The sequence below is a fragment of the Trichoderma asperellum genome, chromosome 1 (genome assembly GCF_020647865.1).
Source record: "Trichoderma asperellum chromosome 1, complete sequence".
NCBI classification, from domain to species: domain Eukaryota; kingdom Fungi; phylum Ascomycota; class Sordariomycetes; order Hypocreales; family Hypocreaceae; genus Trichoderma; species Trichoderma asperellum.
In genome coordinates, this window is record NC_089415.1 from 770,901 (window position 1) to 798,598 (window position 27,698).

General features: G+C 47.6%; 10 protein-coding genes across 12 annotated transcripts; 7 read left to right on the top strand and 3 right to left on the bottom strand.

Moving 5' to 3' along the window:
- Positions 1 to 764: 764 nt before the first annotated feature.
- TrAFT101_000209 (uncharacterized protein) lies at positions 765 to 2,470 on the bottom strand (the record flags this gene model as incomplete). Its single annotated transcript, XM_024910307.2, has 2 exons — positions 765 to 1,668; positions 1,728 to 2,470. 2 exons carry the CDS (start codon positions 2,468 to 2,470, stop codon positions 765 to 767), a joined length of 1,647 nt encoding a protein of 548 aa, XP_024755918.2.
- Positions 2,471 to 4,625: 2,155 nt separating this feature from the next.
- On the top strand, positions 4,626 to 6,585 carry TrAFT101_000210 (uncharacterized protein). 2 transcript variants are annotated; one of them, XM_024908967.2, is made up of 3 exons: positions 4,626 to 5,118; positions 5,270 to 5,493; positions 5,551 to 6,585. In XM_024908967.2, the coding sequence occupies exons 1-3, from the start codon at positions 4,732 to 4,734 to the stop codon at positions 6,452 to 6,454; spliced, it is 1,515 nt and encodes a 504-aa protein (XP_024755919.1). In that variant the 5' UTR covers positions 4,626 to 4,731; the 3' UTR covers positions 6,455 to 6,585. The 2 variants fall into 2 exon arrangements, with proteins under 2 accessions (XP_024755919.1, XP_065982040.1); XM_066125943.1 differs by having other exon boundaries at positions 4,626 to 5,493.
- Positions 6,586 to 7,504: 919 nt separating this feature from the next.
- Positions 7,505 to 8,790, top strand: TrAFT101_000211 (uncharacterized protein). The gene is made up of 3 exons (XM_024910308.2): positions 7,505 to 7,676; positions 7,725 to 8,357; positions 8,415 to 8,790. The coding sequence occupies exons 1-3, from the start codon at positions 7,607 to 7,609 to the stop codon at positions 8,660 to 8,662; spliced, it is 951 nt and encodes a 316-aa protein (XP_024755920.1). The 5' UTR covers positions 7,505 to 7,606; the 3' UTR covers positions 8,663 to 8,790.
- Positions 8,721 to 11,253, bottom strand: TrAFT101_000212 (uncharacterized protein). 2 transcript variants are annotated; one of them, XM_066125944.1, is made up of 4 exons: positions 10,799 to 11,253; positions 10,393 to 10,745; positions 9,346 to 10,328; positions 8,721 to 9,286 (listed from the first exon to the last, which is right to left on the bottom strand). In XM_066125944.1, the coding sequence occupies exons 1-4, from the start codon at positions 10,958 to 10,960 to the stop codon at positions 8,829 to 8,831; spliced, it is 1,956 nt and encodes a 651-aa protein (XP_065982041.1). In that variant the 5' UTR covers positions 10,961 to 11,253; the 3' UTR covers positions 8,721 to 8,828. The 2 variants fall into 2 exon arrangements, with proteins under 2 accessions (XP_065982041.1, XP_024755921.1); XM_024901296.2 differs by having other exon boundaries at positions 10,393 to 11,253.
- A 240-nt stretch (positions 11,254 to 11,493) lies between these two features.
- TrAFT101_000213 (uncharacterized protein) lies at positions 11,494 to 14,005 on the top strand. The gene is made up of 7 exons (XM_024902827.2): positions 11,494 to 12,229; positions 12,288 to 12,345; positions 12,400 to 12,686; positions 12,744 to 13,157; positions 13,209 to 13,420; positions 13,487 to 13,658; positions 13,712 to 14,005. The coding sequence occupies exons 1-7, from the start codon at positions 12,056 to 12,058 to the stop codon at positions 13,946 to 13,948; spliced, it is 1,554 nt and encodes a 517-aa protein (XP_024755922.1). The 5' UTR covers positions 11,494 to 12,055; the 3' UTR covers positions 13,949 to 14,005.
- A 1,170-nt stretch (positions 14,006 to 15,175) lies between these two features.
- On the bottom strand, positions 15,176 to 19,009 carry TrAFT101_000215 (uncharacterized protein). The gene is made up of 7 exons (XM_066125946.1): positions 18,921 to 19,009; positions 18,455 to 18,874; positions 17,485 to 18,381; positions 16,706 to 17,407; positions 16,559 to 16,655; positions 16,238 to 16,473; positions 15,176 to 16,178 (listed from the first exon to the last, which is right to left on the bottom strand). The coding sequence occupies exons 3-7, from the start codon at positions 17,598 to 17,600 to the stop codon at positions 15,821 to 15,823; spliced, it is 1,509 nt and encodes a 502-aa protein (XP_065982043.1). The 5' UTR covers positions 17,601 to 18,381; positions 18,455 to 18,874; positions 18,921 to 19,009; the 3' UTR covers positions 15,176 to 15,820.
- On the top strand, positions 15,228 to 15,392 carry TrAFT101_000214 (uncharacterized protein; the record flags this gene model as incomplete). Its single annotated transcript, XM_066125945.1, has 1 exon — positions 15,228 to 15,392. One exon carries the CDS (start codon positions 15,228 to 15,230, stop codon positions 15,390 to 15,392), a length of 165 nt encoding a protein of 54 aa, XP_065982042.1.
- On the top strand, positions 17,722 to 19,348 carry TrAFT101_000216 (uncharacterized protein; the record flags this gene model as incomplete). Its single annotated transcript, XM_024906269.2, has 2 exons — positions 17,722 to 17,800; positions 18,088 to 19,348. 2 exons carry the CDS (start codon positions 17,722 to 17,724, stop codon positions 19,068 to 19,070), a joined length of 1,062 nt encoding a protein of 353 aa, XP_024755924.1. The 3' UTR covers positions 19,071 to 19,348.
- Positions 19,349 to 19,827: 479 nt separating this feature from the next.
- On the top strand, positions 19,828 to 22,603 carry TrAFT101_000217 (uncharacterized protein). Its single transcript, XM_024902828.2, has 3 exons — positions 19,828 to 21,124; positions 21,208 to 21,895; positions 21,990 to 22,603. The coding sequence occupies exons 1-3, from the start codon at positions 20,235 to 20,237 to the stop codon at positions 22,191 to 22,193; spliced, it is 1,782 nt and encodes a 593-aa protein (XP_024755925.1). The 5' UTR covers positions 19,828 to 20,234; the 3' UTR covers positions 22,194 to 22,603.
- A 2,747-nt stretch (positions 22,604 to 25,350) lies between these two features.
- TrAFT101_000218 (uncharacterized protein) lies at positions 25,351 to 26,014 on the top strand. Its single transcript, XM_024902135.2, has 2 exons — positions 25,351 to 25,509; positions 25,578 to 26,014. The coding sequence occupies exons 1-2, from the start codon at positions 25,416 to 25,418 to the stop codon at positions 25,805 to 25,807; spliced, it is 324 nt and encodes a 107-aa protein (XP_024755926.1). The 5' UTR covers positions 25,351 to 25,415; the 3' UTR covers positions 25,808 to 26,014.
- The last annotated feature ends 1,684 nt before the right edge of the window (positions 26,015 to 27,698 follow it).

Below are 27,698 nucleotides of genomic sequence, written 5' to 3' on the forward strand. Positions count from 1 at the left end.
CTGCGTCCAACATTTTATAGCTTACTCAGGCTGAAAATAACATATACCCTAATAAACTGAAAGATATGGTTGCAATCCAAATATTGAGAGCAATTAACTCATATGTGTCGTAGGCAAAGGTCTCATTATTTCACTTGTGTGATTGAATTGTTAGAAAGGCTATTTAGCGTCGAATACCTGGTAGTGTTCACCTGTTACTATAAGACCAGGCCCTACTCTTGGAAGCTACGACAGCAGTATCTCAAACGATGAAGACATCATATGAGGAATGCGTATAAATATCAATGATATAGATGGCAATTCTGCTACCGGCCTTTCCCCCCTGAGCTTAAAATTGCTCTGACAATAAACAGAGCTGGCATAGAGCGAGCGACGAGTAAGCGGTGATGTCATAGCTAGCAGATTTAGCGTCTTTAGTGCTGCTCCAGTTTAAGAACTGTAGGCGTGTTTGGTAATTCTTAGAAGTAGGACTAGTTCAATGAGATAGCTCTTCAACGCCCATTGAATCGATTGTAACAACAAGTGTGTGATGGAGAGCTTGCATGAAAAGTTTTGTAAAAAGGTGGTATTGTGTGTAAATTCTATCCATGTCTAGCATGTATCATGTAATCTTTCTTTTCCAGAAATCATTATTCGCCGCTCTACTGTAACATTGTAGCCTTGACTCCCATCTAAGCAATCGCTCGTGATATTTCATATGGCCGCCTCGCTTTTTCTCTCACCATGCTCACTTTTCTACTGATTTTTCCGTCTTCAGTGCCCTACTAGCACTGGGCCAACTTAGACTTGGCACGAAGCTGGGCACCCTTCTTGTAAATGTACCAGGTTGCCGGAATACCAAGCACGTTCAGACAGGCGAGGATAGTCACACCTTCGTGGGTGCCCACGTTGATAAACAGGGGCCGTGCAATGTGGACTGCCGAGCATGCAATCAAAGATCTGGCAATGCCATTGGATGTGTAGATCGATGCCGTGTACTGCGTGTACGAAACTGGGACATAAGTGAAGAGTGCCATGATAATCCAAAACATTCCAACGCAAAACGTCACAACACCAATCATAGGAGCAATCCAGTGTATATGAACGTAATGAGTCCAGGCAAAGATGAAGCGGCCAATGGGAGTCAAAATTGAGCCAGCAAGAGCAGGAATCAGACGTTGCTCGTGGTTGTCGAAACCGTTCTTGATGTTATCGGGAATCATGTAGTAGCGCAGAAAGATGACGTAAAATACCGTGCCAATGGTGGCACCGATACCGCAGCACTGAAATACCAGGCCGATTTCTCCAAGGTTGAAGCCGTAGATGGGGATGAAGACGAGAGGGAAAACTTCAAAGAAGCAGAAGAAGACGCCGTAGAAGAAGGCGGTATACAAGTGGACATATGCAACAGCGGGGCCCTTGACGGCAATCTCAAAAGGCCTGATGAGAGTCTCCATCACAATGCTTGTCGCTGTCATACCTCGCTGGTCAAGTTCACCCTGACACTGGAGTCTTGAATCGCCGGTAAGTGCTCGAAGGCGCTGCGCACGTCTGAGCAAAATATTGGAAGGGGATGTCTCTGGTGTAAGGAACAGAAGCATCAACAGCATAGGTGCTGACCACCAGGTGATTAACCACATGGGCCATCTCCAGCCATGTGCCATTGCGGCGAAGCCACTACTCACGGTTCTATAGAGTATCAGTCAGTAAATTGTTGTCATCAAAAAGATTGAGAATTGTAAACGTACCCAATGGGAGGAGCCCACCAGAAGGCCAGAATCCACGCCACCAGACCATACGGGAAATACAGAAAGGGAACGACATTGCCAACACTAGCACTACCAATGGCAATACCAACGCTGCCAAAGAAGCCTTGGAAAATCCGCAGGGTAATCAATCCATCAAAGTTATTGACGGTAGCGGTAGGAAAGCTGAGGGCAAAGGTAACAATGAACGAGAGCGAATACACCCAGCCTCTGCCGATGACGGGAATTTCTGTGATGGGGCCGAAGAATAGGGGACCAAAACCATATACTAGGACGAACATTGACAGACCGAGGAGGACCGTTTGGTTTCCCACACCAAAGTGAGCCTGAATGCCAGGTTCAGAGGTAGCGTAGAGTGAACCTGCCATGTAGGCAATCATGGTGTATAAGCTCATGACAATGGCAACCCATGCTCTCTTCCCCGTCGACCAATTCTGGGGATTCGCAGCATCATCGGTAGAATACCAGTCGACGAGAATAGTGCTGTCAGACGTCTTTACTGGAGCGATAGGGACCGACTTTGTTTTGTGAAGCTCAATACCGTCTGCGTCTAATGAGCTTCTGTGAGCCTCCACATCCGCGTCGTTATTCTGAAATGTGGATGCAGGACTGGCTCCTCTTGCTGCAGATTCTTCTTCATTCTTTAGTAAAAGCTGATACTCGGGAGGTAGAACGTAGCCTGGCTTCTCTTCTGGACGAAGAAATAGTCTCTTGCCACCTGTCATGTTTTAGGCTTGTATTTAGGTTTGATTCAATACGTGTACCACTGTATAATTACTCGTAGGGATGGGGACTATATTTTCGCTGGCCTCCCTTAGCTTCATGAGAATATAATTATGCTACGAGAATTCCTTTTAACGCTACAACTCTCATACCAAGGGCGAGATGAGATGTGTGACGAGAGGTTGCAGGGAAAGGCCACTTCCGTATTGTCGTCAAATGACCCAACTCTCACAGATCACTTAATGATACCACGTCACGATCATCAACATTGCGACCTTACGATGTAAGGATAACCTACCTTTTGAAAAACTAATAAATACGTCAGCGGTACTAGGGTGACGGAAGTATCCGTGTAAACTAGGACAGAAAGTTCCGTACAGAAGTAAGACGGCCGACGTGGCTGCTTTGTGCCTGATGGGCTGTTTGATGTATACCGTCGTATTCCCCTAGGGATTTGCCTATTTCGTCAAGAACCTTTTTCTATCAACAAACTAGTGTCACGTTCCACTAATCATCTACCAGAATGCCGAGGATAACAAACATATGCCAATACTCCATCCTTCTTATCTTTGCAATATTCTGCAGATGGAGACATCTCCGAGTTATTACTATTGCAACATTTTTTCACCCACGGAGTGGCTATTTCGCGTGCCAGCTGTGTTAAGATACGTTCAGGAGATAGAATTACGAGAGATGATTCCGAAATTTGGCTAATGCTGGGTTCAGGCAATGGCAGAGTTGGTATGGCGGCGTTGGGAAGGGAGAAGCTGCGGGATGCAGAAATCATATAGAACATCATGGACAACGCACATCTGCATAGTTCTTGGAGGTAGCAAGAAACGTGAAAGGGCTATGTCCTAACAAATGCAAGTATAAAGCTGTTAGTTCAGTATTGGGAGTTTAGAATGTTAATTCTTGAGGCTAGATTGCGTGGCATCGTCTTAGCAGTGTCATCAGATGTTGTCTTGCACCGGATATGCGATATACCAAGCTTTTGATGCTTGAAATAATATCTCGTTCCCGATACTTGGATATCAGCTTTATACGAGACGGAAACGAGATGTTCTAGTTACGGTGGATTAGACCGATCCAAGTTACGGCAAGGCAGCAATGCTCCAATGGTACAACTTGCTATGCACAGTAGCTTTATGTGGAACTCCAGAGAATCTGTCAAAGAGCAACAGCTTCTTCAGCAGTTCTGGATAAACAAGAAGTTTTGTGGTCAAAATTCTCACTAGACAGAGAAATAGCATGGCAAGTGACCAGTAAAATAATAGACAGCGAGATACATGTGTGCACAATCAATAGTGATACGTGCAGTGCTCTGAGAAGAATAGCGCGATTTGTATGTGTGCCCCATGTATTATTGCTTGCTGATCGCTTCTCGGCCTCGGCTGCAATCTATTTTTGCAGAGCGCTTGGTTGATGCCGAAATCCGAAAATTTTCCCTTGCCTCCCAATTTTTCGCCACGTCAAAACTAAGACATATGTCTTAACTCACCATGTGCAATGAAAGCTATAACAATACACTCTAAAAGATACCAATAGATGAAAAAGCTCATCCATTTTTTTATTATAATTTTTATTTTTATTTTTTTGGTTCGCTGTTTTCGGAATTGGGGAGGAAACCCTAGGCTTTGGCTGAGTGCGGGTTGTGTTACATTATGGCAAACTAAACTTGAGTCAGTGAAGCCCAGGTATACCAGCCACGCAATGTGAAACATATTCAGCATCCGCGTTTTCGCGTCTTCATACAGCTGTTTTGACGGTGTTTTCTTCAAGTAAACTAATAAAAATGCTCTTTAACTATGTTAACTATGCGTTGTGAATTGAGTCAAGATCTGGTGTGCGTGTTGCAACACCTCTACAGAGAAAAATGCGTTGGAATAAACGGTTCTGCAGAATCCGATGGCTCTCATCTCTATCGGATGCCCAAACAGCACTTTATCGCATTATTCCAACGTGTAGGGTTCCACAGAATTCGCGTGCATGTGAGACTATGTGAGACTATGCGAGGCTCTTTGTGCGAGCTCTTCCGAGTCTGAGTCGTGCTTCATACAAGCTACTGGTTGAATTTGCAACTCGAGTCCATTTTAGTGGGCCTCGTCGTCATTGCTCGTGTGCGCTGATAAGAGATTTTTTCTATCAACCAATCTTCGACTCCATGACTCCATGTGAGGCTTTGGAACGAGCGTCAATACTGCCCCTTTTTCTTTGTTTTGTTTTGTTTTGCGAATGAGTCTCTTCCAACTCCGCGTGCACAATGGAGAAGATTGAGAATGACATTGCGGCCGAGCCGGCGTTGGAGAGCCAGATCATCTCCGACGAAGAGGCATCCACCAGCGGCTTCTTTGCTCGCGCAAACCAGCGGATCCTCAACCTCAAGCACTTCGAGGCTCGCGGTATCGAGCGGGTGCCGGAAGATGAGCGGCTGGAAAAGGTCGGCGCCTCCAACTACCTGCAGATGACGATGCTGTGGTTTAGCACCAACATCACCGCCAACAACATGGCTCTTGGCATGCTGGGGCCGCTCGACTATTCCCTAGGCTTTACAGACGCGGCGCTATGCGCGACTTTTGGCGCCGTCTTGGGGGCCATTGGCGTCGCCTACATCAGCACGTTTGGCCCGGCCAGCGGGAATCGCACAATGGTATGAAACGAGTTGTTCTTTGTTTTTCCCTCTTTGTTTCGAGTTTCACTTTCGTTTCCTCTCTTGTCTCTCCTGTTGAACCGCAGGGCTTGGCGATTGTGATTCTGGTAAAAAAGCCTCTTTGCAGCTCTGATGGTTGTTTTGCTCTTAGGTCTTGGCGAGATACTTCATGGGCTACTGGCCCAGCAAGATCTGCACCATCTTGAACATTGTGATTATGCTGGGATATGGCATGATTGACTGTCTCGTAGGAGGTCAGATCCTGTCGGCCGTTGCTGATGGCGGGCTGAGCGTCATTGTCGGCATCATTATAATTGCTGTCATCTCTTGGGTTATTGTCGTCTTTGGCATGTCAACCTTCCAAACATACGAAAGGTAGGCGGACAATATGGGCTCCGTTTTCACCACCATTCGGCAGACTGACAGCACTAGGTGGGCTTGGGTTCCGCAACTCATTGCAGCATTTGTCCTGGTCGGTTCCGCCGGCACCAAATTCGACACCTCTATCCAGTCAACTGGAAGCGCGTCAACCATCAGGGGCAACCGCCTCTCGTTCTTCTCGCTGTGCCTGTCTTCATCCATTGCCTGGGCACCCGCAGCAGCAGACTTTTACGTCTACTACCCCGAAAACACCAAGAAGTGGAAGACATTCGCCATGACGGCCGCAGGCGTGGGCCTTGCCATGAGCTTTGCATATCTCCTAGGCGTTGGCCTTGCATCCGGGACCTTTACCCAGCCATCGTGGAGCGCTGCCAACGACGTGTCTTCTGGAGCGCTCATCGTCGAAGGATACCACGGCCTGGGGGGTTTTGGAAAGTTTCTCGGCGTCCTCGTTGCCCTCGGCCTCGTCGCGAACAACATCCCCGGCACATATTCTGCGGCTTTGTGCTTTCAGGTGCTTGGCCGATACGGCGCGCGAATCCCGCGATGGATTCTTTCGTGTGTCGGCGCCATCATCTATACTGCGTGTGCTTTGGGTGGACGCAACTACCTCTATGACATTTTTGAGAACTTTTTGGCTCTCATGGGCTATTGGGTTACCATCTTCATCGTCATCACGCTGGAAGAGCACTTGATTTTTCGTAGAACTCGTGGGTTTGACTGGACAGCTTGGTCTGATCCTTCACGGTTGCCGCTGGGCCTTGCTGCCTTTGCAGCGTTTATCGTCGGATGGGTCGGAGCCATCTTATGCATGTATCAAGTCTATTACGTTGGTCCCATTGCCAAGCTCGCCAGTCCAACAGGGGCTGATCTTGGCATTTGGGTCGGCTCATCATGGGCCATGATTGTATTCCCCCCATTGCGCTGGCTGGAACTGCGCAAGATTGGTCGATGAAGCCTATTTACGACATTTGCATACTAACATTTACCGTTGGAACTAACTGGATAGAATATACTGCATAAGCGTGCATCACTGCTGAAATAATAGAATAGACATCTTTTTTTGAATATAAACTGGGTACAAATCATACTTGCTTGCCTTAACCATACTTTCATATTAATTATTAGAATTGACGCTGTGGACAATAAAATGATAAGAGAGACAGAGCTTATGTTCGTGTCTGAGCATACAAGTCGGGACTCTTAACAGCCGTTTAGGCTAGTTGGAGAGCGCCAGTTTCGGCTTCCAATTTGCCACAAATTCCCAACTCCAGTGTCAGCAAAGGTGCAAAAAGAGAGAGAGAGAGAGAGAGAGAAAAGAAAAAGGAAAGATAAAGAGGGAGGAAACAATTACACGTCTTCCAAACATACCAAACCTCTATAGACTGATATCAATATTGGACTCGCATCAACGTATCGGATCCGATAATCCCTGCTAGTCCAGGATGGAAAGCTTTCTAGACAGGCTAGACTGGGGGCCCTGGCAACTAGGCAGTCAACATTAGCGATGCAAACCAGTGAACGCGAGTTTAGGGTCTTCGGTTCCGATTTCTTACAGAACAGCAATGGGACGACGCTAAGTCTGGCACTGGTCTTCACCACATGATCCTTCAGGATGTTGAGTCTTGGTGTCTTTCCCGGAGCATAATCACTACCCCACTTCAGATCACTCCAGTCTATTCGAACCTTGCTCCTAGCAGACGCCCACAATTTGGGAATTGAATCGCCTAACAAGACCCCCTACGATGCTTGGCAGAGTCCAGAATCAGGGTAGCATGAGAAGTCATTGCTATACATGTAGTAGCTTGTCAAGCTCCCCCACAACCCAAAATGCTTCTTTCTACGCCATGTCACCTTACCATCGCTGTAACGCTAGGGTGGCCCACAGTCCCCAAAGCTCGCTGGGGACGGGGACATTGTCTCTTTGCAAGGTTGAACAACACTCGGGAGGCGACCGAATTGTTCTTTAACCTTAGATTGTATCTATATATATTGTTTGCCAGTCTCTTAAATTCCCTTTCCATTTCTAGGTAACTACTTCTATCTTTTCCCAACTACCTCCCACCTCTCTTGAAGCATCGTGTGTCTTCGTCTCATAACAACAAATATGTTGCCAGAGAACTATTCCAGTAGGCCAGTTGCTGTCATAGGAGGCGGCGTATTAGGGAGACGCATCGGTTCGTAATGCCGTGAGACTCTATAGATGATTTAAGCTAACTTTTTAGCTTGTACTTGGGCATCTGGTGGATATGACGTCCAGATCCGAGAACCAGATCAAAGCCAGCATGAGCCCTGTCTCAACTACATCAAGGAGAACGTCGCAAGATACCCTGCTTCTGTAGAGAAAACCGCTGGAACCGTCAGAATATTCCAAGACCTCGACGTGGCAGTCCGGACTGCGTGGCTTGTCATTGAGGCAGTCCCTGAAAAGATTCAACTCAAAATAGACACCTTTGCGGAACTCGAAACTCATGCCCCCAAGGATGCTATCTTAGCCAGTAATTCATCATCATACAAGTCCTCTGAGATGCTTGGGGAGCTCAAGGACACAACAAAATCGCGAGTCCTGAACACGCATTACTACATGCCTCCCGACAACATGGTTGTTGAGCTGATGACAGACGGCTATACAGATCCAGACATCTTTCCCTTTCTAATGGATAGACAGAGAGAAGTGGGTTCTAAGCCTTTTTTCGCGAGAAAAGAATGCACAGGCTTTATTTTCAACAGACTCTGGGCGGCGATAAAAAGGGAGACGCTGTCCATTCTCGCTGAAGGAGTGTCAACACCTGAGGAAATCGACACTATCTGTATGGAATTGACAAAAACCTGGGGAGGACCTTGCAGATGGATGGATGGTTCGTGATCTCTCCTTGTGGCTTATGGCTTGACTTATTCCATTAACGTATCAACAGTCGTCGGCTTGGACACTGTCGCCCTCATCGAGGATCACTACATCGAGGAGCGTCAGCTATCTCCTACCTATACAGTGGACTTTTTGCGTCGCGAGTATATTTCCAAAGGCAAACTCGGTGCAAAATCTCCTTTCGGCGGCTTATATCCTCCTGAACCCAAAAGTGGCGCGCTGGATTCGGAACCCAAAAATGTCACGCTGGATTCGGGCCCAACACTTGAGACCCAAGATCTTGTCGCTCAAGCATAGCGATCGCTTCATATACAATATCAGATGCAAGTCTTTGAGGTTGAGATAAAGCAACTATTCCATCTTGTACATTTAATTTGTATCAATAATTATACTGCACTTAATCTCACAACCGCCATGCATAAGCGTTGGTATTCCTCTACGGAATTTGAGTATCCTCTAGTATCTAATCATCTGGCACTGCCGAGGAAAGCTTTTGCCGAGCTGCTTGGACTGACTTTGAGCTCTGGGGCAGATGTTTCAACGCAGATTCCAAAGTTGAGTTTAAGCCATCAAATAACTCCTGGGTAATTTTTTTAATCCTATAATCCCGATCGATGGCTTTCCGCATGAGCTGCACAGACGCAACCACATGATGCGGATAAGGGTCAATGGCGATAAGGGGAACGGTAAACGTCATACTGCGTGTCGTTACGCTCTCCCGAGGTAGGCCAGGCGATGGGGAATCGATGACTCGTCTCAAGGTAATAGTATTGTGAAGACCAAATGCCAGTGCATTCATGACAGTGTTCTCTGCTTCAATGCTGGCATCTTTGAGATCAGCGAGCAAGTCGTACCGATCTACGACTTCTATCATATCGAGCACCATCAATATGCTCAAGTGAGAATGAAGCATGAGCGAGACTGGTTGTGCCATTGTTAGTTGAAAAAGAATTGGTATGATTGGAGCGTAACACACTTACACCATCGAAGCTTTGTTTGCTGGCCAAGGAACTGCATACGCTTGTAGCATTCATCAAGAAAAGGACGAAATGTAGCATCGAATTGCTTGATGGAATTGCTAACCTGCGAAAGAGCCTTTCGAACCTCGGACTCGTCGTGGCCATCCCGAAGCGCCTCCTTGAAATTGGCGGCTAGTTTCCAAACCAACAGCTTCCAGCAAGCGGCGGCCGCGATAATCTCGTTGGCCCTTTCATCTGTCATCCCAGCGCTGCCCAGGCACCAGCTCTTTGAGGATTCATTAAACACATTCAAGCAGGTTCGCACCAGTTTCCATGTGAATTCAGACTCATAGCCAAAGAGCCCCGACGAGAGGAGTGGCCTGCAATTGAGCGTGAGAGATGCGGATGTGTCGAATGTGATTGCTGCCCAGTATGCAATGTTTTCCGCATTGATAAAGCTAGAAGTGTCGGCGGACTCTGGAGTGGCACATATCGGAGTCGAGCTCAACGACGGAGACACTTTTGAGCCGCTGAACTGCAGATTCCTCTGCCAAGCTCGAAGAGACTGGACCTGTTGCAAGGCCGCGTGGATGCAAACTTGTCCAGAGACTCCATCCGTCTCCTCGTCTTCCGATATTCCCATTGGAATGGGAGTCAAGGCAAAGAGAAAGAGGGACAGCATCGATCGATACGAGGGGCGATTGATAATTCTCAGCATGTCTCGTCGAGCCTGCCGCCACATGGTCTGGATTTGGTGCGGATTATCGAGAGCGAGGCCAACCACGTCATCGGAAGAGGTGATTGGCAACCATCTTACGGCAAACGCAGCAATAGTATTGCGTAAAGACCGTTCAATCAACGCGTCTCTTTTCTTGTCCTGCTGAATCCACTGTTCCTGGGCCGAGACTTGGTTCCTTTTGGACGTCTCAGCCATGTATTTGTCCAGGTGACAACACAAATCTGATATGCTTATGTACCGTTCGGCGCGGTCATTTTGTCCAAATCTGTCTCAGTGAGCTCAGGCTACCCCCGAGGGAGGAGCATGGTTGTGCTATGTTGTGCACTTACAAGAAAGGGCAGCTATACCGGCCCATCCAAGACCCAAAAACGACCTCGAAATTTTGTCGATATAGAGTCTGAAGCCATTCAAAGTGACAGCTGCCCAGGGGATGCGTCTCAAACTCTGAAGGAGCAGATGCTGGCTCTGGCAAAGCCTCCTCTAGAGACTCGAGTCGTGAGTACGGCGTAGGCGAAGGATCATGGCTATTGACGGGAGTCACCGCCGGGGTAGGTGCATGAGCTGGCTCCTCATCTAACACTTGGTCAATGACAAGATGAGAGGCTCGCCGACGCCGACCTTGCGGTCTTGGCGGAGTAGCAGCATGTGAAGTTGAAGCTCCTGCTTTGGCATCTTGGATCCACTGTATACGATGGTTAGGGCCATTGCCTCTCAGGAACTTGATCTTGGTCTGACTTTGAATGTGCAGGCTCTATTCCGATTCCAACAACGTGTGCAGGGAGCAGAAGCCTTGCCCGCAACACTGCGACGGCTCTGTGAATCGCACGCGACGCGTGACCTGCGGCACTCGTCACAACTGGAAAACTGGGTACGACGGGTAACGACGCGGTTCTGCATCGTCTGAGAATGAGTTGAAGCGGGCGTATGGAAGCAGCCGAAACTTGCGGCGTCACTCAAGGATCGGATCCGAAGGGATATTCGTGGGGGTTACTTGTATAAAGAACACATTAAGAACACCTTGGATGTAACACGTTCTAGAAAACCTCGTCGGATCCGTGTCTCTCCCTTCTTCTACAGCCCCTCAGCGCTCCAAATGCGGGGTAAATATGCCGACGATGGGTAAAACTGGGGAGATCTGGGGTATTCTGGCAGGGGATTGTAACGGAAATGTGCCGCTGGTTGCACGATGAAAGCGAGCGAGGGCGAGAAACGACGCCACCTCTCGTTTGCGGAGTAGGTTGCGAATAGACTAGGTATTAGACTATGGATGAAAGTGTGGCAACAAGCTGCAGCCGAGCCAGATCAGACCGTCTCTCGACCAATTGCTTCAAGACCCGGTGGGCGTTGACAGGGATCATCGGAACCGATAATAATCGTGGCGTCAAACAAAGACTCAGTGCAAGATGTCACCTGTGCATGACTCGAGTTTCCGTAGGCTGTCAACGCCCCCCAATAAATCGTCTCAAGCATCACGGATCCGATAATCATCATCATCATCATCATCATCATCATCAACCTTTAATCTCAAAACGCCATCCCACACACACATACCCAGATAGCTTTCCCCGTGCAGGCAATAGTTCGTCTAGCAGAGTGCGGGGGATGCAACAAGGGCCCTTTTCCCCAGGAACTGTGCCCTGCTTCCCCAGCTCATAGCCACTTGGTTTATCCAAATACACCGCTAAGAGTTGCCGGCTCGCCAAGCCGCTGACAGTGTCCACGCAACAACTCTAGCAGACTGGGGTGGTTTGTTAGCCACAAGAGTCAAAACTGCAGGGGTATATATGGCGTGGAAACAAGCATATTTCAACCTCTTGATGACCTCGACATTTTGTTATTAAAAAGCATTGAATTGGCAACTCAAGCCTTCAAGCTTTTAAAGCTTCTCCTCCTGAGCTTTATAAGACTTAATCCCATCATCTCAACCAAGTCATACCTGCACCATCCTACAACAATCACGCCTGAGGAGCATTGTCATCTCCTCTCAACACTATGGCTTCCTACAATTCTCCAAATGAGAAAGCCAGTGTGATGGAGGCAGAGACGATCAATACTTCTGATCGAAGCGGGAAAGTAGAGATTGACGACGGCAGAGGCATCAAAGCGGTTTCAAGCGCTACTCTAGAGTCTTTCTCTCATCTGGATGAAAAGAAGATTCTTCGCAAGGTATGTTTGCTCTAACATCACACAATTGACAATACGCAATACTAATAAAGTGAGGTAGATGGACCTTCGGCTGATCCCCATGCTTGCGATCCTCTATCTCCTCTCCTTTTTAGACCGTAGGCACAATCAGTTCATCACTCTAAGCCTCATGCTAACACTGGTCTTGATAGGAGGAAATATCGGCAACGCAAAAATTGAGGGCCTCCAAGAGGATCTCAATCTGTTACCCGACCAATATAACTGGTGCCTCACTGTTTTCTTCTTCACCTATGCAGCTTTCGAGGTGCCCTCTAATTTGCTTCTCAAGAAGCTCCGCCCCAGTGTCTGGCTCCCCACCATCATGGTTGCTTGGGGCACAGTGATGACTCTAATGGGCATCGTACGAAACTACCATGGTCTTCTCATTGCACGCATTTTCTTAGGTGTCACCGAGGCGGGTCTGTTTCCAGGTGTTGCCGTATGATTCTCTGACTGTGTCTTTGGGCCTGTCCTCGGCTAATGAAACATCATCTAGTACTATCTAACCATGTGGTATTGCCGCCATGAGATCCAGTTTCGCCAAGCTTTATTCTTCTCCGCAGCCTCAATCGCCGGTGCTTTTAGCGGCCTCTTAGCCTTTGCCATTGCCAAGATGGATGGAACCGCCGGGCTCGAGGGCTGGCGCTGGATCTTTATCCTTGAAGGAATCGCCACAGTTATAGCAGCGGTGCTGGCCTTCTTCATCCTACAAGATTTCCCAGAGACGGCCACGTTCCTCACTGAGGAGGAGAAGGCCTTTGTGGTGTTCCGTCTAAAGTACCAGGCCCAAGCGGGAAAATTCGACACAGATCAGGTGCAGGTTGCCCAGGCCGAAGAGTTCAAGTGGAAATATGTCTGGAGTGCCTTTAAAGACTGGCAGATTTGGGTGAACATCATTGTTTATTGGGGCGTAAGTACTTCAGTCTTTTTCTCCTTCAGCATGGTTCTGACATTTGGCTAGATTGTTTGCCCCCTGTACGGAATTAGCCTGTTTCTTCCTACCATCATCAAAAATCTAGGATACACGTCGAACAAAGCCCAGCTCATGACGGTCCCTATTTACATCACAGCTGCTATTCTCGCCGTTGTCGTGGCCTATGTTTCAGATCGCGTTGGAAAGCGAAGCCCATTCATCATTACTCTCCTCTGTGTCATGATTGTTGGCTTCTCCATGTAGGCTTCTCTCCCAACTTCAGCTAGTCCCATGCCAGTCAAGCTAATCACTGTTCCTTCATCTAGGTGTATCTCGTCGAGCAATCCCAAGGTAGTTTACGGCGGCGTCTTTATTTCAGCCTGTGCCATTTATCCAGCTTTCCCGGGTGTCATTTCTTGGCTTGCAAACAACTTGTCCGGCAGCTATAAGAGGAGCGCCGGAATGGCAATTCAGATTGGTGTCGGAAATCTTGGCGGAGTAGGTCCTTTTGTCTTTACTGAAATTCTGGACTATGTTAATAATGAGAATAGGCCATGGCATCCAACTTTTACCGACAAAAGGACGGTCCTCGATATATCCTGGGCCACGCACTAGAGCTTGGATTTATCAGCGCTGGAATTATTGCTGCCCTCACTTTAGTCTTTGCGTACATGCAAATCAACAGAAGGCGTGAAGCCAAGGTGGCTCAAGGCGAGATGGATCAATACACGGCGGAGCAGCTGTCTGGTAAAGGCGACAAGGCATTGACTTGGAGATATATGCTGTGAGGCATAATGAAGAGGCTGGAATTAGAACCAGCTTAGCTAATTCAAATTGGATACACGCACAGTATATCAGACATTTTCGTAGCGAGTTTTCCATCATGACATTGATCTACTGTTGTACATGGCTACAGCTAGGATGGCCCTGTATCAAAATGGCGTCCAGTTTGTTAGCTGACATTGGTTTTGGTTGACATGCTTACGGTGGATATCTCCAGCGTGATACGTGCAATATGCGCTACAGCCGTCTACTTGACGGGCAAGCTCGTATTCCATTAAAGTGCCAGAAACCTGGGGAGCAATCTTGTATTTAAAGAAAGGCAGAGAAGGAGAAAGCAAGGAAGAGAATGAGGCGAAGTGCCTTATGTAGAAGATTGTGTCAGTCATAGGTAGTAAAATGTTAGGGTAATTATATATAACTAACAGCAATAAATTGCCCGGAAAACTGGTTTCAGCATTTCACTCACCCCGAGATGCGTATCCCAGCCAATAGTTGTTCGCTGTCAAGACACTAGAATGGCGCTGTGATGCGCTGTTTTGCTGGCTATAGTTGAGAAAATGGTATTATGTGAATGAATGTTTGGCAACAAGGGAAATTGACTGATAAAGAAGATTTCGTTAGATGCAAGTCTGTATGCGAGCGTGAATGCCGTTAGGTTCTGATTATTTATTAACATAGATTTGCGTGTCCCAGCACTATTATATGCCCTGTCTTTGCCTACAGCGCAATAAACCGTTTCTATTGCGGCTGTTCTACCCTGAATTCAGCCACGAAACCAGGCACCGGGGATCGAATTTCTCTACCACCCACGTGCGTGTAGTCTGTAAGGTACAATCTAGCATCTCATCATTTAATATTTCTCTATGGGAATGACAAATACTTAATATTAGGCACAGCCACCTATCAAGCCCCACGGTATTGTTATGGCATCATGATTTTGTAAGCAACTTCATAAAACAGGATGCTGCCACAACCCCAGGGACATGGACAACTTGAAAGAGCTGGTCATTGGTCTTCGAACGCCTTGCCAAGATGTACCTGCGTCTGGAATTTAGAATACCTATGGGTCTAGCGGGACGCTTACATAGCTGAATTACCTAGGCGTATTAATAAGGGCTCTATATCAGTATCTAGCACATGGAAACTGCGCAACTAGTCCTACATGAGGAAATGCCCTCTTTTGGACATTACTGTTTGCAGAAACAGTGAAGTGAAGGATTGAGAGAAACAGACCACGATAGCTGTTGAGCAAAAAACAATGTATCTGATATATAACATGCAGAGATGGTGACCTTTTATCTGGATATTGTCCCTCGGGCTGGACACTTTCCTGCTGACGAGAACCCCGAGTGGCTGTTCCAGCGCATAAACCAGTTTTTCGACCCGTACTTTCATCAGCTCAAGAAGGTTGACCTGTCGGTCCTGAAGAACCGCGTCACCTTGGTCTAAGAGAATTTAGTGGGATACAATATGGAATCTTTTGAGTTACGGCGTGGTAAAAGGCGGAGGACGCAGTGGATGTGAATTTCGTTTATACTTGCTCTCGTAATAATTGCTCCATCTTTAACGCAATGAATAATAATTATAATCTTGGAATGATAGAAGAAGAAAAGATGTATAATATATATGTATGCCTCTCCAACCCCCCACGGAGCTCCTTGTTGCCCCATTCGACAGCTTACGAGCTTCGATGGCAAAGTCCTTAAACTCGCCGAGTGGCTCCTCAAAAGGCTCATTTCCGTTGTGAAGCATCAGAACCGTACCACGAGAGCATACGTATTGTGTGTGGATCATGCATACTTCTTCGATTCCATGCAGAATCATTGTTCTAGCCGCTAGGTGTCCAGCGTTGAAGTATACTCCTCATTCCAATAGACTCAAGCTCCCAAGGAGATGGCCTTCCGTGCCTCTAGTAACTCAAGGTAAACGGTCGCCACATTCCATTTCACGGAGATTATCTGGAACGCTTCAAGCAGACTCTTCAGCACCTCGGCTCCGTGCAGTGCTCTCTCGCTAGGACGCATGAGCACTCCACAGATGCGATAAGCAAAGTATAGGCCCCATGGAGACACATCTTCTGGATCTCGGCCTAAGAAGCACCGGCGCCCGACAAGATTCGCACTGATTCGGCCTGTGATCTGGTGTAGAACGTCTCTAGCTCGCCGGGAGTAGTCGCTGTTGTGATTTTCAGTCTTGCCAGAGGACAGATAGGGCGTATACAAAGCAACAAGGGCGCTGGGCAGAATCGAATTAATGCGTGAGAAAGCGGTGACTTGGAACTGCACGGCACAAACCTGTAGACAAATGTAATTTGATCGTAATCTGGGTGGTCAACATCCAATGCAGCAGTTAGCATTGATTGTAGCGTGCGATAAAGCTGCACCCAGGCGATATCCTGGCCCGCAGAGTCACTGGAAACGTGCTGAAGCACTTGACCTAGCAGATGAGCAGCCTGACACAGTAGAGAAAATTTACTCATATGCCCTGTTTTCGGAGACGAAAGAGTAGAGAAATCGTCGAGTACAATCATCTAGTTAAGGCGTCAGCGGCTACAAAGCAAAAGACGAGGCGCTCATGGAATTGAGCAATAACGGCAAAACACCTAAAGAACGTACACCAAGATCAAATGTGGCATCATTGACCGGTAGCAGATCATCAAGCCGTGGATGTGTAGCGATAAATGGCCGTCCTGGGCAACCGATGCTCACGAAACTTTCATTGTCAGTACATGCCGGTGAATTTGATCAAGATTAGCCACACACCGGTCTAAAATGACAATGGCCCACCATACCCTTCGTCGCTCTTCGACTTCCACCAGAGTAAGCACTCTTGTAGCTGGCACCGTTTGACTGGTGTTGATTCCCAGGGCATGGGCATATCTCCCACATTGTCCAATTGACAAGAAGGCGGCTGGATAGATGCCATGTCCCAGTTCGTATAGTGCCACGAGAATGCCTGCTTGCAACACTAGGAGAGAAAAAGAACTTTCAACCTCTAGGTAGAAATGCTTGACTGTGTGATACAAAACTGTGCGAGGATTGGGCAGATGAGGAAGGGGAAGGGTAGTGATGAGCTTTAGTGCCAATAAAAGTAAGGCTACGTCGGGTCGAGAGTGAAATGAGGGCTGCATGTAGAGATCATAGAACCGCTTCTTCGAGATGAAGGGCATCCATTGATGAATGTGCCCAAAGAACTTGTCTGCTGTGAGTCGGATCTCATCCAAGCCGCCTAGGAATTGCAGTACAATTTTTGGGATGGTTGGTACAGTGTGTATAGTTTCTACTTGGCCAAGCCGTAGTAGATCTGGATCCAGGAAAAGGATAGTGGGAAGGTCGACAGCCTGGGCGTGTAGCCGCTCTTGGTCCAAGAGGAGAGAAGACCACTCTCTTTCAGCAGGTGAAGCGATGGTAGAGTGAGTATTTGTTGCTGCATTCGGTTTCCAATATTCGCATAAACGATTTCGCCTATTTTTTACACTGAATGTCAGTTCTACTGGTGTTGCTGCCGCCGATGCTGGCGGAGAATAGACGGCGGAGCTTGCCTGGCGCAGAAGCCGCATCTAGGAAGCGCTTTGTTGCACTTTTTCTTTCGTAATCTGCAGAATTTGCAGGCTTTTGGGGCTTTCCCAAGGCTAGACTCTAGACGGGATGCCTGCATGACGAAGGAGAAGACTCAGGGAAGACTGCAAGCGTGGCATGAAGAATGCCCGTCTTTGACGGACTCTGGCGGAGTGTGACAGACGCAAGAGAAGCCGACATATAGCGGGGAACGCAGCGGCATGTGGCGGAAACAATGGCGCAAGAATGGCGGAGAACAGGCGGCCGCTTTGTCAGCTTTTGAGGCGACTTGTAAAAGTGGTAAGAATAACACGGCGAAATAGAGTGTTGCAGCCAGGCAACAGAGAAGCTATAAAGAGAGTATGTTCTCGACAAAAAGAGAAGAGGAAGAGGAAGAAGAGAAGAAGAGAAGAAGAGAGGAGGATATTTCTTTCGAAGCCTCAATTGTTGCTTGACGTAGGTAGCTCACCTCTCCACAATCCAGGCTACCAACAACTATCTACACTGAATCCCTTTTCTCTATCTCTTTGTTGTGTTGTTGCTGTCTTGAAATGGAATTTCGAATCCCTACGCTGCTGCCCATGCAGATCCCCAGGGCGCTGGAGATGCTCGACCAACAGCCCTCCAAATCGTGCGGGACGAAGGTGTTGAGGGTAAACTTGTCGGAAAAGTCATTGTGATTACTGGAGCCACATCAGGCATCGGCATTGAAACAGCTCGTGCCTTGTCGGCTACTGAAGCAACTCTGTTTCTTACGGCTCGCAATTTGGGCAAAGGCAATGAAAGCCTTGCGGGACTTGTCGAACCCGGTCGAGTATCGCTGGTGGAAATGGACCTGGATTCTTTCAAAAGCATTCGTTCTGGGGCCGAAAAGATTCTTTCTGCTTCCAGGGGTCAGGTCAACATCCTCATCCACAGTGCGGGCGTCATGGGCATCCAGGAATATTCACTTACCGAGGATGGAATTGAGGCACAATTCTCTGCCAACTATCTTGGTTTCTTCCTCCTCTTCCAACTACTGAAGCAAGCTCTGCTTGCCAGCATCACTCCCGACTTGCATTCCCGTGTGGTGATTGTCGCTTCGTCTGCTCACCGAGCTGCCAGCCTTGGAAGGGGAGAGAGTTACAGTCTGGAAGAGGCAGAATACAGTCATGAAGCTGCATACAACAACTCAAAACTTGCAGCCGTGCATCTGGCCAACAAAATCGATCGCCTATACGGCTCTCAAGGACTGCACGCCACCAGTCTGCATCCTGGAGCCATCCACACTGCCATCTCCCGACATCTGCCGCCAGAGTCTGTGGAAGCCATCTTGAAAAATCCGCATGTTGGGAAAATATTGAAGTCTGCCCAGCAGGGAGCGGCAACAACTGTCTGGGCAGCGGTCAGTAAGAACTGGGAGACCAAGGGCGGCAAATACCTTGAGGACTGCAACGAAGCTGAACGGGGCGTGGATGACGGCGAGGCTTTTGGCGTGGGATGGGTTGAGCAAACTTACAATGTTACAGAGGAGGATCGTCTATGGGAAGACTCTCTGAAGTTGGTTGGATTGGAAGCAGAGCAGGCTTGATAGGACTGTTTGTAAGATGTTGGCATGGAGTTTGCATCGTGTGTGGAGGACAGACACGGTTTGTCGGTGATAGAGAGAGACGCGGGGAGCAGTGGGCTGAATGTACCAAAATCAGATCCGTGTTATTCTACCGCCAGCCAAGAAGAAACTCACCAATTGCGATATCTGCGGAGAATCGTGCCAGAAAGCGAGTCATCGGCGGGGAGCTATACTGTATCTTGAGCTCCATTGTTGTTGAGCGATGCGATCTGGGCGATCTCGCTTTGGTTGCCCTCGACCTGGCCATGCTCAAGTATGTCAGCACAAGTAAAATGAACAAGTACCGGGATTATACATCTCTACTACTAGGTAGAAAAAGGCAGCCTTGGCAACAGGTAGAGTCTTTGTGGCTGCGAGACATTGAAGGTTTCTCGGCTTGTTATTGCAGCATGAGTGTAGGTGCGTGAGAAAATTGAAATCCAAGAATGCTGTACATGCTGCCTGTAGCGCAATACCAGCGAACCACCAGTCCATTGATGCGCTGCGCGGAGGAGTAGCAGCGATGTTGTACGCTATATTCCAGCTAATCTGCCCTAAAATACAGCGCAGGGATCCCCAATGGTGGCCCACTCGGATACGTCATGAGATTGAATCTTTCATCTGCGACTGATTGATCTACAGATAAGATAAGCACCCGCTGAATGGGAATGGCGGGGCAGTTATCGATAGCAATATCGAAGCTGCAAACCCCATCGCATCACATCCCATCTCCCTGAAGCAGCTCGATGCTTTCTGCAACGAAAATGGTCTATCTTTGTCTGCCAAAAATTGCGCATTCAGTCGCTTCGCTCAAACTTCAAACCAGGTGCTGCGCGTATGAATTGAGTGGCTGCGATGCTTGAGGATCGCCAAATTAGCGCTCCAACAGCCCCAACAGCGCTCGTTTTAGCGGCATGGCGGGGCTGAAAAAAAATTGGCGGGGCACTTTTGCGGGAGACGATACCGGCGCAGTGACGCCAAAAAATTGCAAGTAGAACTTTTGCTTTTTTTTTTTTTTTTTTCATCATCTTCAATCTTTAGCTACACAAAGAGCCCGACAAATTATTGTCCTCTCTGCACCTCGAATCGAATCCACTCGCCAATCATTCCCTCGAGACGACCAGAAACACACGAATCGACATCAAGATGAGCCCAAAGCCCGTCATTGGCCTTCTGGGTGGCGGCCAGCTTGGCCGGATGCTGTGCCAAGCTGCAGCTCCCCTCGACGTCGAAATCGCCATTCTCGACGCGGAGAATGCGCCGGCCAAGCAGATCAACGATAACAGCCACAACATCAATGGCTCCTACAAGGACGCGGCCAAGATCAAGGAGCTGGCCTCTCACTGCAGCGTGCTCAGCGTCGAGACGGAGCACGTCGACACGACCGTGCTGGAGGAGATTGCGACGACGACAAAGGTTGCCGTTTGCCCGTCATGGAAGACGCTGCGTCTGATCCAGGACAAGTACGAGCAAAAGGCATACCTGGCCAGCAAAGGAATCCCCGTGGCGGAATCCGTGGCCATTGAGGGCTCTGGCGATGCCATGTACGCCTCTCTCAAGGCCGTCTCGGGCAAGTTTGGATATCCCTGGATGCTCAAGGCCAGAAAGGACTCGTACGACGGCCGAGGAAACCTCAAGATCTCGAGCGAGGCCGATCTGGACCGTGCCGTCGCCGAGTTTGGCAACTTCAGCTGCTACGCCGAGAAGTTCGTCCCTTTCCAGTGCGAGCTGTCTGTGCTGGTCATCCGCACCGAGGACGACGAGGGCCGAACAAAGCAGCTGTTGCCCTACCCGGCAGTCGAGACAGTCCACGAGGACAACATCTGCTCGCGAGTCTACATGCCTCCTCGTGCCACCCCTGCTTCTGTTTGTGAGCGCGCCCAGCAGGTTGCCAGCAGCGTGGTGGACAAGCTCTGGGGCAGAGGCATTTTCGCCGTCGAGACTTTTGTGACTCAGGACAATGACATCCTGGTCAATGAGATTGCGCCTCGGCCACACAACTCGGGCCATCTCTTTATCGAGGCAGTGCCATACATGTAAGCAAAGATTGCCGTTATTTTGTTATTCTACTGTTTACGCATTGGCATATATTAATTGACTCGATGCCGCCGCTATATAGGTCACAGTTCAAGGCACAGCTCACCTCAATCCTGGACGAGACTCTGCCCGCCAAAATCGAGCCCCACGTCTCTTCCAGCATCATGATCAACATCCTCGGAGGCGCCAACCCCGACTCCCATCTCCCGCTTGTCGAAAAGGCAAAGTCCATGTACGGCAACAAAATGTCCGTCTACGTCCACCTCTACGGCAAGGAGTCCAAGCCTAGCCGGAAAATTGGCCACATCACAGTCACCGGCGTCGTTGCCAGCATATCAGAGCTCGAAGAGTTTGCGAAGCCACTCGTAGACATGGCCAGCATCGTCAGACAAGAGAGACTACAGGCGGGAAGCAAGTCTCTCCGCCCAGAGCAGGGAGTTTCCAAGCCAAAGGCGGCACCGCTCGTCCTCGTCACCATGGGCTCGGACTCGGATCTTCCTGTTCTCAAGGCTGGCATCGACATCCTGAACCAGTTCGGTGTGCCATGGGAGGTGGACATCACTTCAGCGCACCGTACGCCAGCCAAGATGGCCGATGTGGCCACGAAAGCAGCTGCCCGTGGCATCAAAGTCATCATCGCGGCTGCAGGAGGAGCCGCTCATCTGCCTGGAATGGTCTCGGCTTACACACCCTTGCCCGTGATTGGTGTCCCGGTCAAGGCCACGCATCTCGACGGAGTAGATTCTCTGTACTCCATTGTACAAATGCCTGTGAGTCTTGAGAAATTTCCATCCTCCTAGTTGATAATTATGTTATAAAACGGAAGAGAGTGATTGGGTCATCCGCATGCTAACAAGTGACCAGCGAGGCGTACCGACCGCCACCGTCGGCATCAACAATTCGACCAATGCGGCTCTCCTTGCCATCAGATGCTTGGGCGCCTTTATCCCCGAGTTCCACAACAAGATGAAGGCGTACCAGCTCGAAAACGAGAAGCAGGTTGAAGAAAAGGCCAACAAGCTGCGAGAGATTGACGTGGATGCGTATCTGGCGCAAATGAAGAAATGAACGAAGAAATAAGCAAGGAATGATGTTTGAATAGGTGTGTTTGTTTCATTTTATATTCGCCGTTGCTCTACAACGCTACAAAAAGTACGAGTAGCGCAAGAAGTAGGCGGATCCGGTTAGACATGTCCAAGGAGAATTTATAATGCACCACGGGCTAGGAAGAGACGGCGAAAGTGATCATCGTGGCTCCCCGTAGAGGAAGGCGTAACGCCGATTGTATTTTACATATTACAGCCATGTACCGTAGATCGGTTCTTGGAAACAGCGCCCGATCGCGTGTATCTCGTGGATCTTCACTCTCGACTGTGAATCTTTCATGGAGTAACGCATCTCACTGAGATTAAGGCACTGCTTTACACGTAGCTAGAAATATACCCATCCATAGAGACTGTTATCATGGCATTCTAGGGTAGGTTGTTCATTGTCATTTTGTGAAAAACAAGAGTACATGAATCCAATATCTAGTTTCGGAAACACAAACACTACTCTTCCGCTGTATGTCTTGGACAATTACAAATTAAAGATGACAATCACCAGTCCTATCATAAACAGTAGCTGGTTTAATACTAAAGTGATTCCAAATGTCACATCGCGTACTGTCGAGATCCATGCAATATCCAGTTCGGCAACGGCACAACATGTGACTCCCCTCAGGCTGTTCCAGCAATCTTTGTTTCCTTTTTTTTTTTTCCTTTTTTTTTTCTTTTCTTTTTTCTTTGCCGTGTTTGGATATAGAGGACACCCCTGTTTCAAGCCGGAAGTTGGCCGGCTATGATTTGTCGCCCTAGGATTGAAATAGTAATACTATTTACTTGATTATGAGAAATACGGCTAGGTGCAAATCGGCTCGTGTTAGCAGGCCAAAATCTACTTGTTTCTCACCCGTCGTGACTAAAAGGTCTCAGCTTGCCTGCCTGGTTACCATTACGTATCAGCAAGAGTTCTGTAAACACTGGATGACCATTCTATATATTCTGGGATTGGTTGTTGGTTCTAATCTCTCCTGTAGTTTTTAATCGTAGCTTACATTCTATTTGGGCATAGTTTTTAGATTCATTGCATAACAAGTGACTATACGCTTAATACTAATCCCTACGTATAACTAATACGGCATGCATAGGCTACTAGGTATGACAAGCCCAAACCCCGCAAGGATGGTGTGGAGAGAAGCCGCCCTTCGGATTATCGGGGCGGGCTTATGAGGTACGATCGACAGCCGAGTTGCGCAAATGCGGCAGTTATTCAAGGCGGGACAGAGGCTAGCGCAGATGCTGACAAGGAATTGTCCACAGATTCGCCCTGGCTTGCGGAGTAATAGTACGGAGTAATCGGAATGAATATGCAGAGCCTAGGAGCAGGAGGGCTTCGATCCGTGCGGGATTGGGATGAAGGGCAGAGGAGATGTAGCAGTGATTGTCGGTATCGTCCAAACAAATTCCTGTGTAGAGTTAGTTGGCGATCTCGAGAGCACCATCCATCGACATCTATGCTTAATATAGATACGATGAGATACAGATTCGTTAATAGCAAGTTACCAAGAGCGGCAACACACACATGGCTTGAATAGAATAGGCGCCCATGCCGGTACCAAATGCCGGCGGCGGCATATGTTTTCCCAATAGTACCACTTAAAGCCTGCGTCCTCCCAATAGCACAGTAGTATCACTTAAAGCCCGCGCCATATGCCATCCTAGTCCTAATCCCATCCAATGCCTAGTAATCGTTTCCTCGTTCTACCCTTTGCGTCGTATTCTCTCCTGTCCATCAGGATTGGCCATTGAAGTCTCTTAGTGCTGACAGAAGCCGATGATTAGTTGGGATATCGCACCGCATGCCGAGACACAATATCAAAGGCTATACAAAATGCGCCCAGAATAGACATTTCATGATTACAGAGCATATTCTTGTTACATAGTTCACCCCATGCACTGTATATAATCCATCGGGAATAAGCTCAAAAGTTCTCGGATATAGCTATCCCGCAGTTCCAAGCCATAAGACGGAAATGGCTTCAATATATATTAAAACAGTAACAGTACCGTATCCGTTACACCAGCATACAGTGTATCCCGCACATGTTCATCAAACTATCTGTACACGGCCAAGGCATAAGTAAATGAGACCTGAATATCCTTTTACTGCTTCTGGTATTCGACTGAGCCGAAAGTTACCGACCATGGAAGGTGCTTGGGGCTGGGAAATCATTTCTGTTTTGGTAAATCTCATGACTGAATAACCTTATTCTCATGCGTGTCTCGGGGCTCATTTGTATTCTGATAACTAATCCCAGCCCAATCAAACCCGTCTCTAGAGGCTTTTGATTATGAGCGTAATCTTACGTCTATTTGTGTTCTCTCGTTTGTGTAACAATTGAAAATGTATTCTCAAGAGCACATTAAGGGCAATGATGGGCGCTCTGCGGGCATCAAGATGCATTCATCGCAGGCTATTAGGGTCTAAGCCGTAGTTTGAAGCCGGCGACCCGAGCTTTAGCTCGTTTCATTGGATATGAGATTTTAGGTTCTGTTCCTATGCCGATACATACCATAAAGAGAAACAAGATACCTAGTGGGCTGATGCTGCGGACTGACTCGTTCACTGTCTCGGTAGTAACCGGTATCCCAAATGTAACATGAGCACTGAAGATCCAGTTCTTTAGCTGAACTTCATGTCGAAGCTCTGCATCCATCGTTTGTAATCTACGTTCAGCGTATCTAAACATTTGCTTCCATCATTGTTCTTGTGAGTCCATCCTAGGTCCTCCCACCATGATATTCATGAAATCGTTTTCTGGAGATCCCGTAGCTAGGAGTAACAACGATTTGCAATTACGACAAATAGCCCTGCTTCAGGAGTGAGATCAGAAAATACAACTACTCCAATCTTCGTATTCTCTAACACGCTATAGGCAGTAGGACACATTCCATTAACTGTAGTCAGCCGACTAATCTGAAGTTATAAAAGGCTTTGTACAGTCATTGCTACTACTCCAGATACTATTTTCAGAATGTCTATTTTCGGAAACTCCAACATGATTTGTCCCTTCTAAGCATACGTCGGCCTGTTAGTTAGGCCGTCTGCTGCTTCTCGAGCAAGATAAATACCGTCGTCACTCCCCTCCATCCAACAACATCCTCACTCCAACACACAAACAGTTCAAACAACAAACAAACACTTCTACTACACTTCTCACCACCAACTTTAAAAAAAATCTCCATCAAAATGTACGCCTCCAAGATCGTCGCTTCTCTCGGCCTCTTCCTCGGCCTGGCCACCGCCACCGTCAACATTGGCAAGGACTCTGCCGGTGACACTGGTAAACAGCCCCCCTCTCCACTACATTCTCATGTCTGCCCAATATCAGATTCACTAATCATAGGATAGTTGCCTGGATTGGCGGCGAGTCCGAGTGCACTAACGTCTTCATTGCTGGCAACGGTGCCAACCCTTGCGGAATCAACTTCACCCTCAACAATGGTTTCACCTACCACCTCGTTGGCTGCGGTGGTGCCGGCTTGAGCTTGGACAACGGCGATGGCTCTTTCAACAGCAACTGCCAGTTCGGCGAGCAGAACCTCCAGTGCGGTGTCCAGCAGCAGTGGTCTTGCTTCTAAGCGAATTCCTTTGGCTTCTACAGGGGAAAGGAGATGGATTGTAGCTTACAAGTTACATGATTGTTTGGTTCGATTGGAGTAGCCACATCCGCCGATTGTGTTCTGAACAGGTGAACGCCTATAGCTGATTTTACTTTTCTACCGGTGATCTAAATAGAAGAGTTTTACTCATTCTCAGTTTGCCTTTCTCTGTGAATAATATTCTTGTAAAGCCAGATGTTTGTGCTATTTCCTAGGCTAAGAATAACTACAAGTCAGTCAGCATTGTGCCTAGAGGATCAGCCGCAAGTGGGTCGCCCTTAGTACTGCGAACTATCTATTCTCCTGAAACATGGAGCGACGGTTGGAAATATTCTGTAAAGCTATAGTAAGGTAGTAATATTTTAGGCCAACTTTTTGACTAGCTAGTATGTTTGACTAAAGGATGTAATCGGTTTGAATTTATAAAGCATTGTTATTGCTATTTAGCCTGTTACTGTACCTGGTGTGTTGGCAACCAGGAGCCGTATGATTTGAATGGAAATGGGATGGGATTTGTGGTAAATTCACTGAGGATGAGCGGTGTTGCGTTCCCCAATTCAATATCCTAAATTCCTTGTTGCCTTCAGATTTGGTCATACACTGTAGTGGAGCTTATAAAAGAGTGTTGTAAGCGCACACACCTATTGTGCCCTAGTTCATTGTAACTAGGTAATTTGTGCTTGAAGACAACAAAGGTTGTAAAGCCACCTCAGATTGACTACACAATGAACAATCGCTTATACGGTTGACAACGTATATCATACTGTCCAATGTTATGACAAGAACATTTCTAGAAGCATTATATAATATTGCAAAAGAAATAAACGGTTTTTTTACTCGCTGGAAATATAATGTTATGGTTCACATTGTCTTCATTATATTCTACAACTTTGAAATTGAAGTTGCACTTTTGTCTGGAATGGCTTTTTAGAACCCACTATTATAGAGCCTCCTAAGCTCAAGTGGCAAACGCAGCCAAGCATCTACTCGAAGAAGACGAACCAGCAACCAAAGCATCAAAGCCCCATTCTGCAAAATTCTCTAGCCCGGAATAACAACTTTTATTATATTGTATACCATTAGCAATGTGTTTTCGGTAAATTCTAATTACTCGAACAATTATTAAGCCGATTATTAATCACAGCCAAGAGAACGAAATGATTCCTGATTGTGGATTTCAGTCTTGCCTCTCTACGCGCTTTACCATTTCTGTAGCTGGCTATAGAGATCCCTTCTATTGTCTTACTATCAGTAGCCCAAGCCCCACAGGGCTGATTTCTATAATGCAAGCGACTTCCTCATTAGGATATTGATGGAGTCTCCTCATTGAGAATATCAATAGTTCTCTTTATGAAGGCAACTTTTCATTGTTAGTATTATCTATCTGCGGGGCTCATTCTTCTATCTACAGCAGGTATCGTAATTGAAGCAATTGTTTTTCAAATATGTCAACAGAGAATTTTCGATTCATAAGTTCCATCTTCCATCTTACAAATGGATACGGAAGTTTCCATGCGGAGATTCCCTTCACATGGAAGATTCCGTATTGTAGCTCAGATATAGACTAAGGGATGAATATTTACATATAAAGGTTCCGAGATGAGATTCACCGTAAGGTTTCTTGTTGATCGTCACGTTCATCATTCACACTTGTCAATTCGATCAAGAGACCGAGAAAGAAACCTCAATCGAGAGTCTAAGAAGAAATCGTTACGCTTTCAATCAGTCATGGCTTCCTACACTCCTATCGCGCATACCCCTAGTATCAGGGGCATATACGTATTGGGACTCTCCTGCACCAGTGTCTTTCCCTGGACAAAACAGCACAGAACCATGGATTTTTAACCCAACTACATTTACCCTGATTACG

Coding starts and splice junctions, on each gene's coding strand:
- TrAFT101_000210 (XM_024908967.2), top strand. CDS start 4,732: ATGGAGAAGATTGAGAATGACATTGCGGCCGAGCCGGCGTTGGAGAGC. Junction 5,119..5,269: donor CCAGCGGGAATCGCACAATG/GTATGAAACGAG, acceptor TTTTGCTCTTAG/GTCTTGGCGAGATACTTCAT. Junction 5,494..5,550: donor ACCTTCCAAACATACGAAAG/GTAGGCGGACAA, acceptor TGACAGCACTAG/GTGGGCTTGGGTTCCGCAAC.
- TrAFT101_000211 (XM_024910308.2), top strand. CDS start 7,607: ATGTTGCCAGAGAACTATTCCAGTAGGCCAGTTGCTGTCATAGGAGGC. Junction 7,677..7,724: donor CGTATTAGGGAGACGCATCG/GTTCGTAATGCC, acceptor CTAACTTTTTAG/CTTGTACTTGGGCATCTGGT. Junction 8,358..8,414: donor ACCTTGCAGATGGATGGATG/GTTCGTGATCTC, acceptor ACGTATCAACAG/TCGTCGGCTTGGACACTGTC.
- TrAFT101_000212 (XM_066125944.1), bottom strand. CDS start 10,960: ATGCAGAACCGCGTCGTTACCCGTCGTACCCAGTTTTCCAGTTGTGAC. Junction 10,746..10,798: donor ATAGAGCCTGCACATTCAAA/GTCAGACCAAGA, acceptor CATCGTATACAG/TGGATCCAAGATGCCAAAGC. Junction 9,287..9,345: donor GCAAACAAAGCTTCGATGGT/GTAAGTGTGTTA, acceptor TGGCACAACCAG/TCTCGCTCATGCTTCATTCT.
- TrAFT101_000213 (XM_024902827.2), top strand. CDS start 12,056: ATGGCTTCCTACAATTCTCCAAATGAGAAAGCCAGTGTGATGGAGGCA. Junction 12,230..12,287: donor AAAAGAAGATTCTTCGCAAG/GTATGTTTGCTC, acceptor AAAGTGAGGTAG/ATGGACCTTCGGCTGATCCC. Junction 12,687..12,743: donor GTCTGTTTCCAGGTGTTGCC/GTATGATTCTCT, acceptor AACATCATCTAG/TACTATCTAACCATGTGGTA.
- TrAFT101_000215 (XM_066125946.1), bottom strand. CDS start 17,600: ATGCAGGCATCCCGTCTAGAGTCTAGCCTTGGGAAAGCCCCAAAAGCC. Junction 17,408..17,484: donor AGATGCGGCTTCTGCGCCAG/GCAAGCTCCGCC, acceptor TGTAAAAAATAG/GCGAAATCGTTTATGCGAAT. Junction 16,179..16,237: donor CAAATTACATTTGTCTACAG/GTTTGTGCCGTG, acceptor GATTCTGCCCAG/CGCCCTTGTTGCTTTGTATA.
- TrAFT101_000217 (XM_024902828.2), top strand. CDS start 20,235: ATGAGCCCAAAGCCCGTCATTGGCCTTCTGGGTGGCGGCCAGCTTGGC. Junction 21,125..21,207: donor ATCGAGGCAGTGCCATACAT/GTAAGCAAAGAT, acceptor GCCGCTATATAG/GTCACAGTTCAAGGCACAGC. Junction 21,896..21,989: donor ACTCCATTGTACAAATGCCT/GTGAGTCTTGAG, acceptor ACAAGTGACCAG/CGAGGCGTACCGACCGCCAC.
- TrAFT101_000218 (XM_024902135.2), top strand. CDS start 25,416: ATGTACGCCTCCAAGATCGTCGCTTCTCTCGGCCTCTTCCTCGGCCTG. Junction 25,510..25,577: donor GGACTCTGCCGGTGACACTG/GTAAACAGCCCC, acceptor ATCATAGGATAG/TTGCCTGGATTGGCGGCGAG.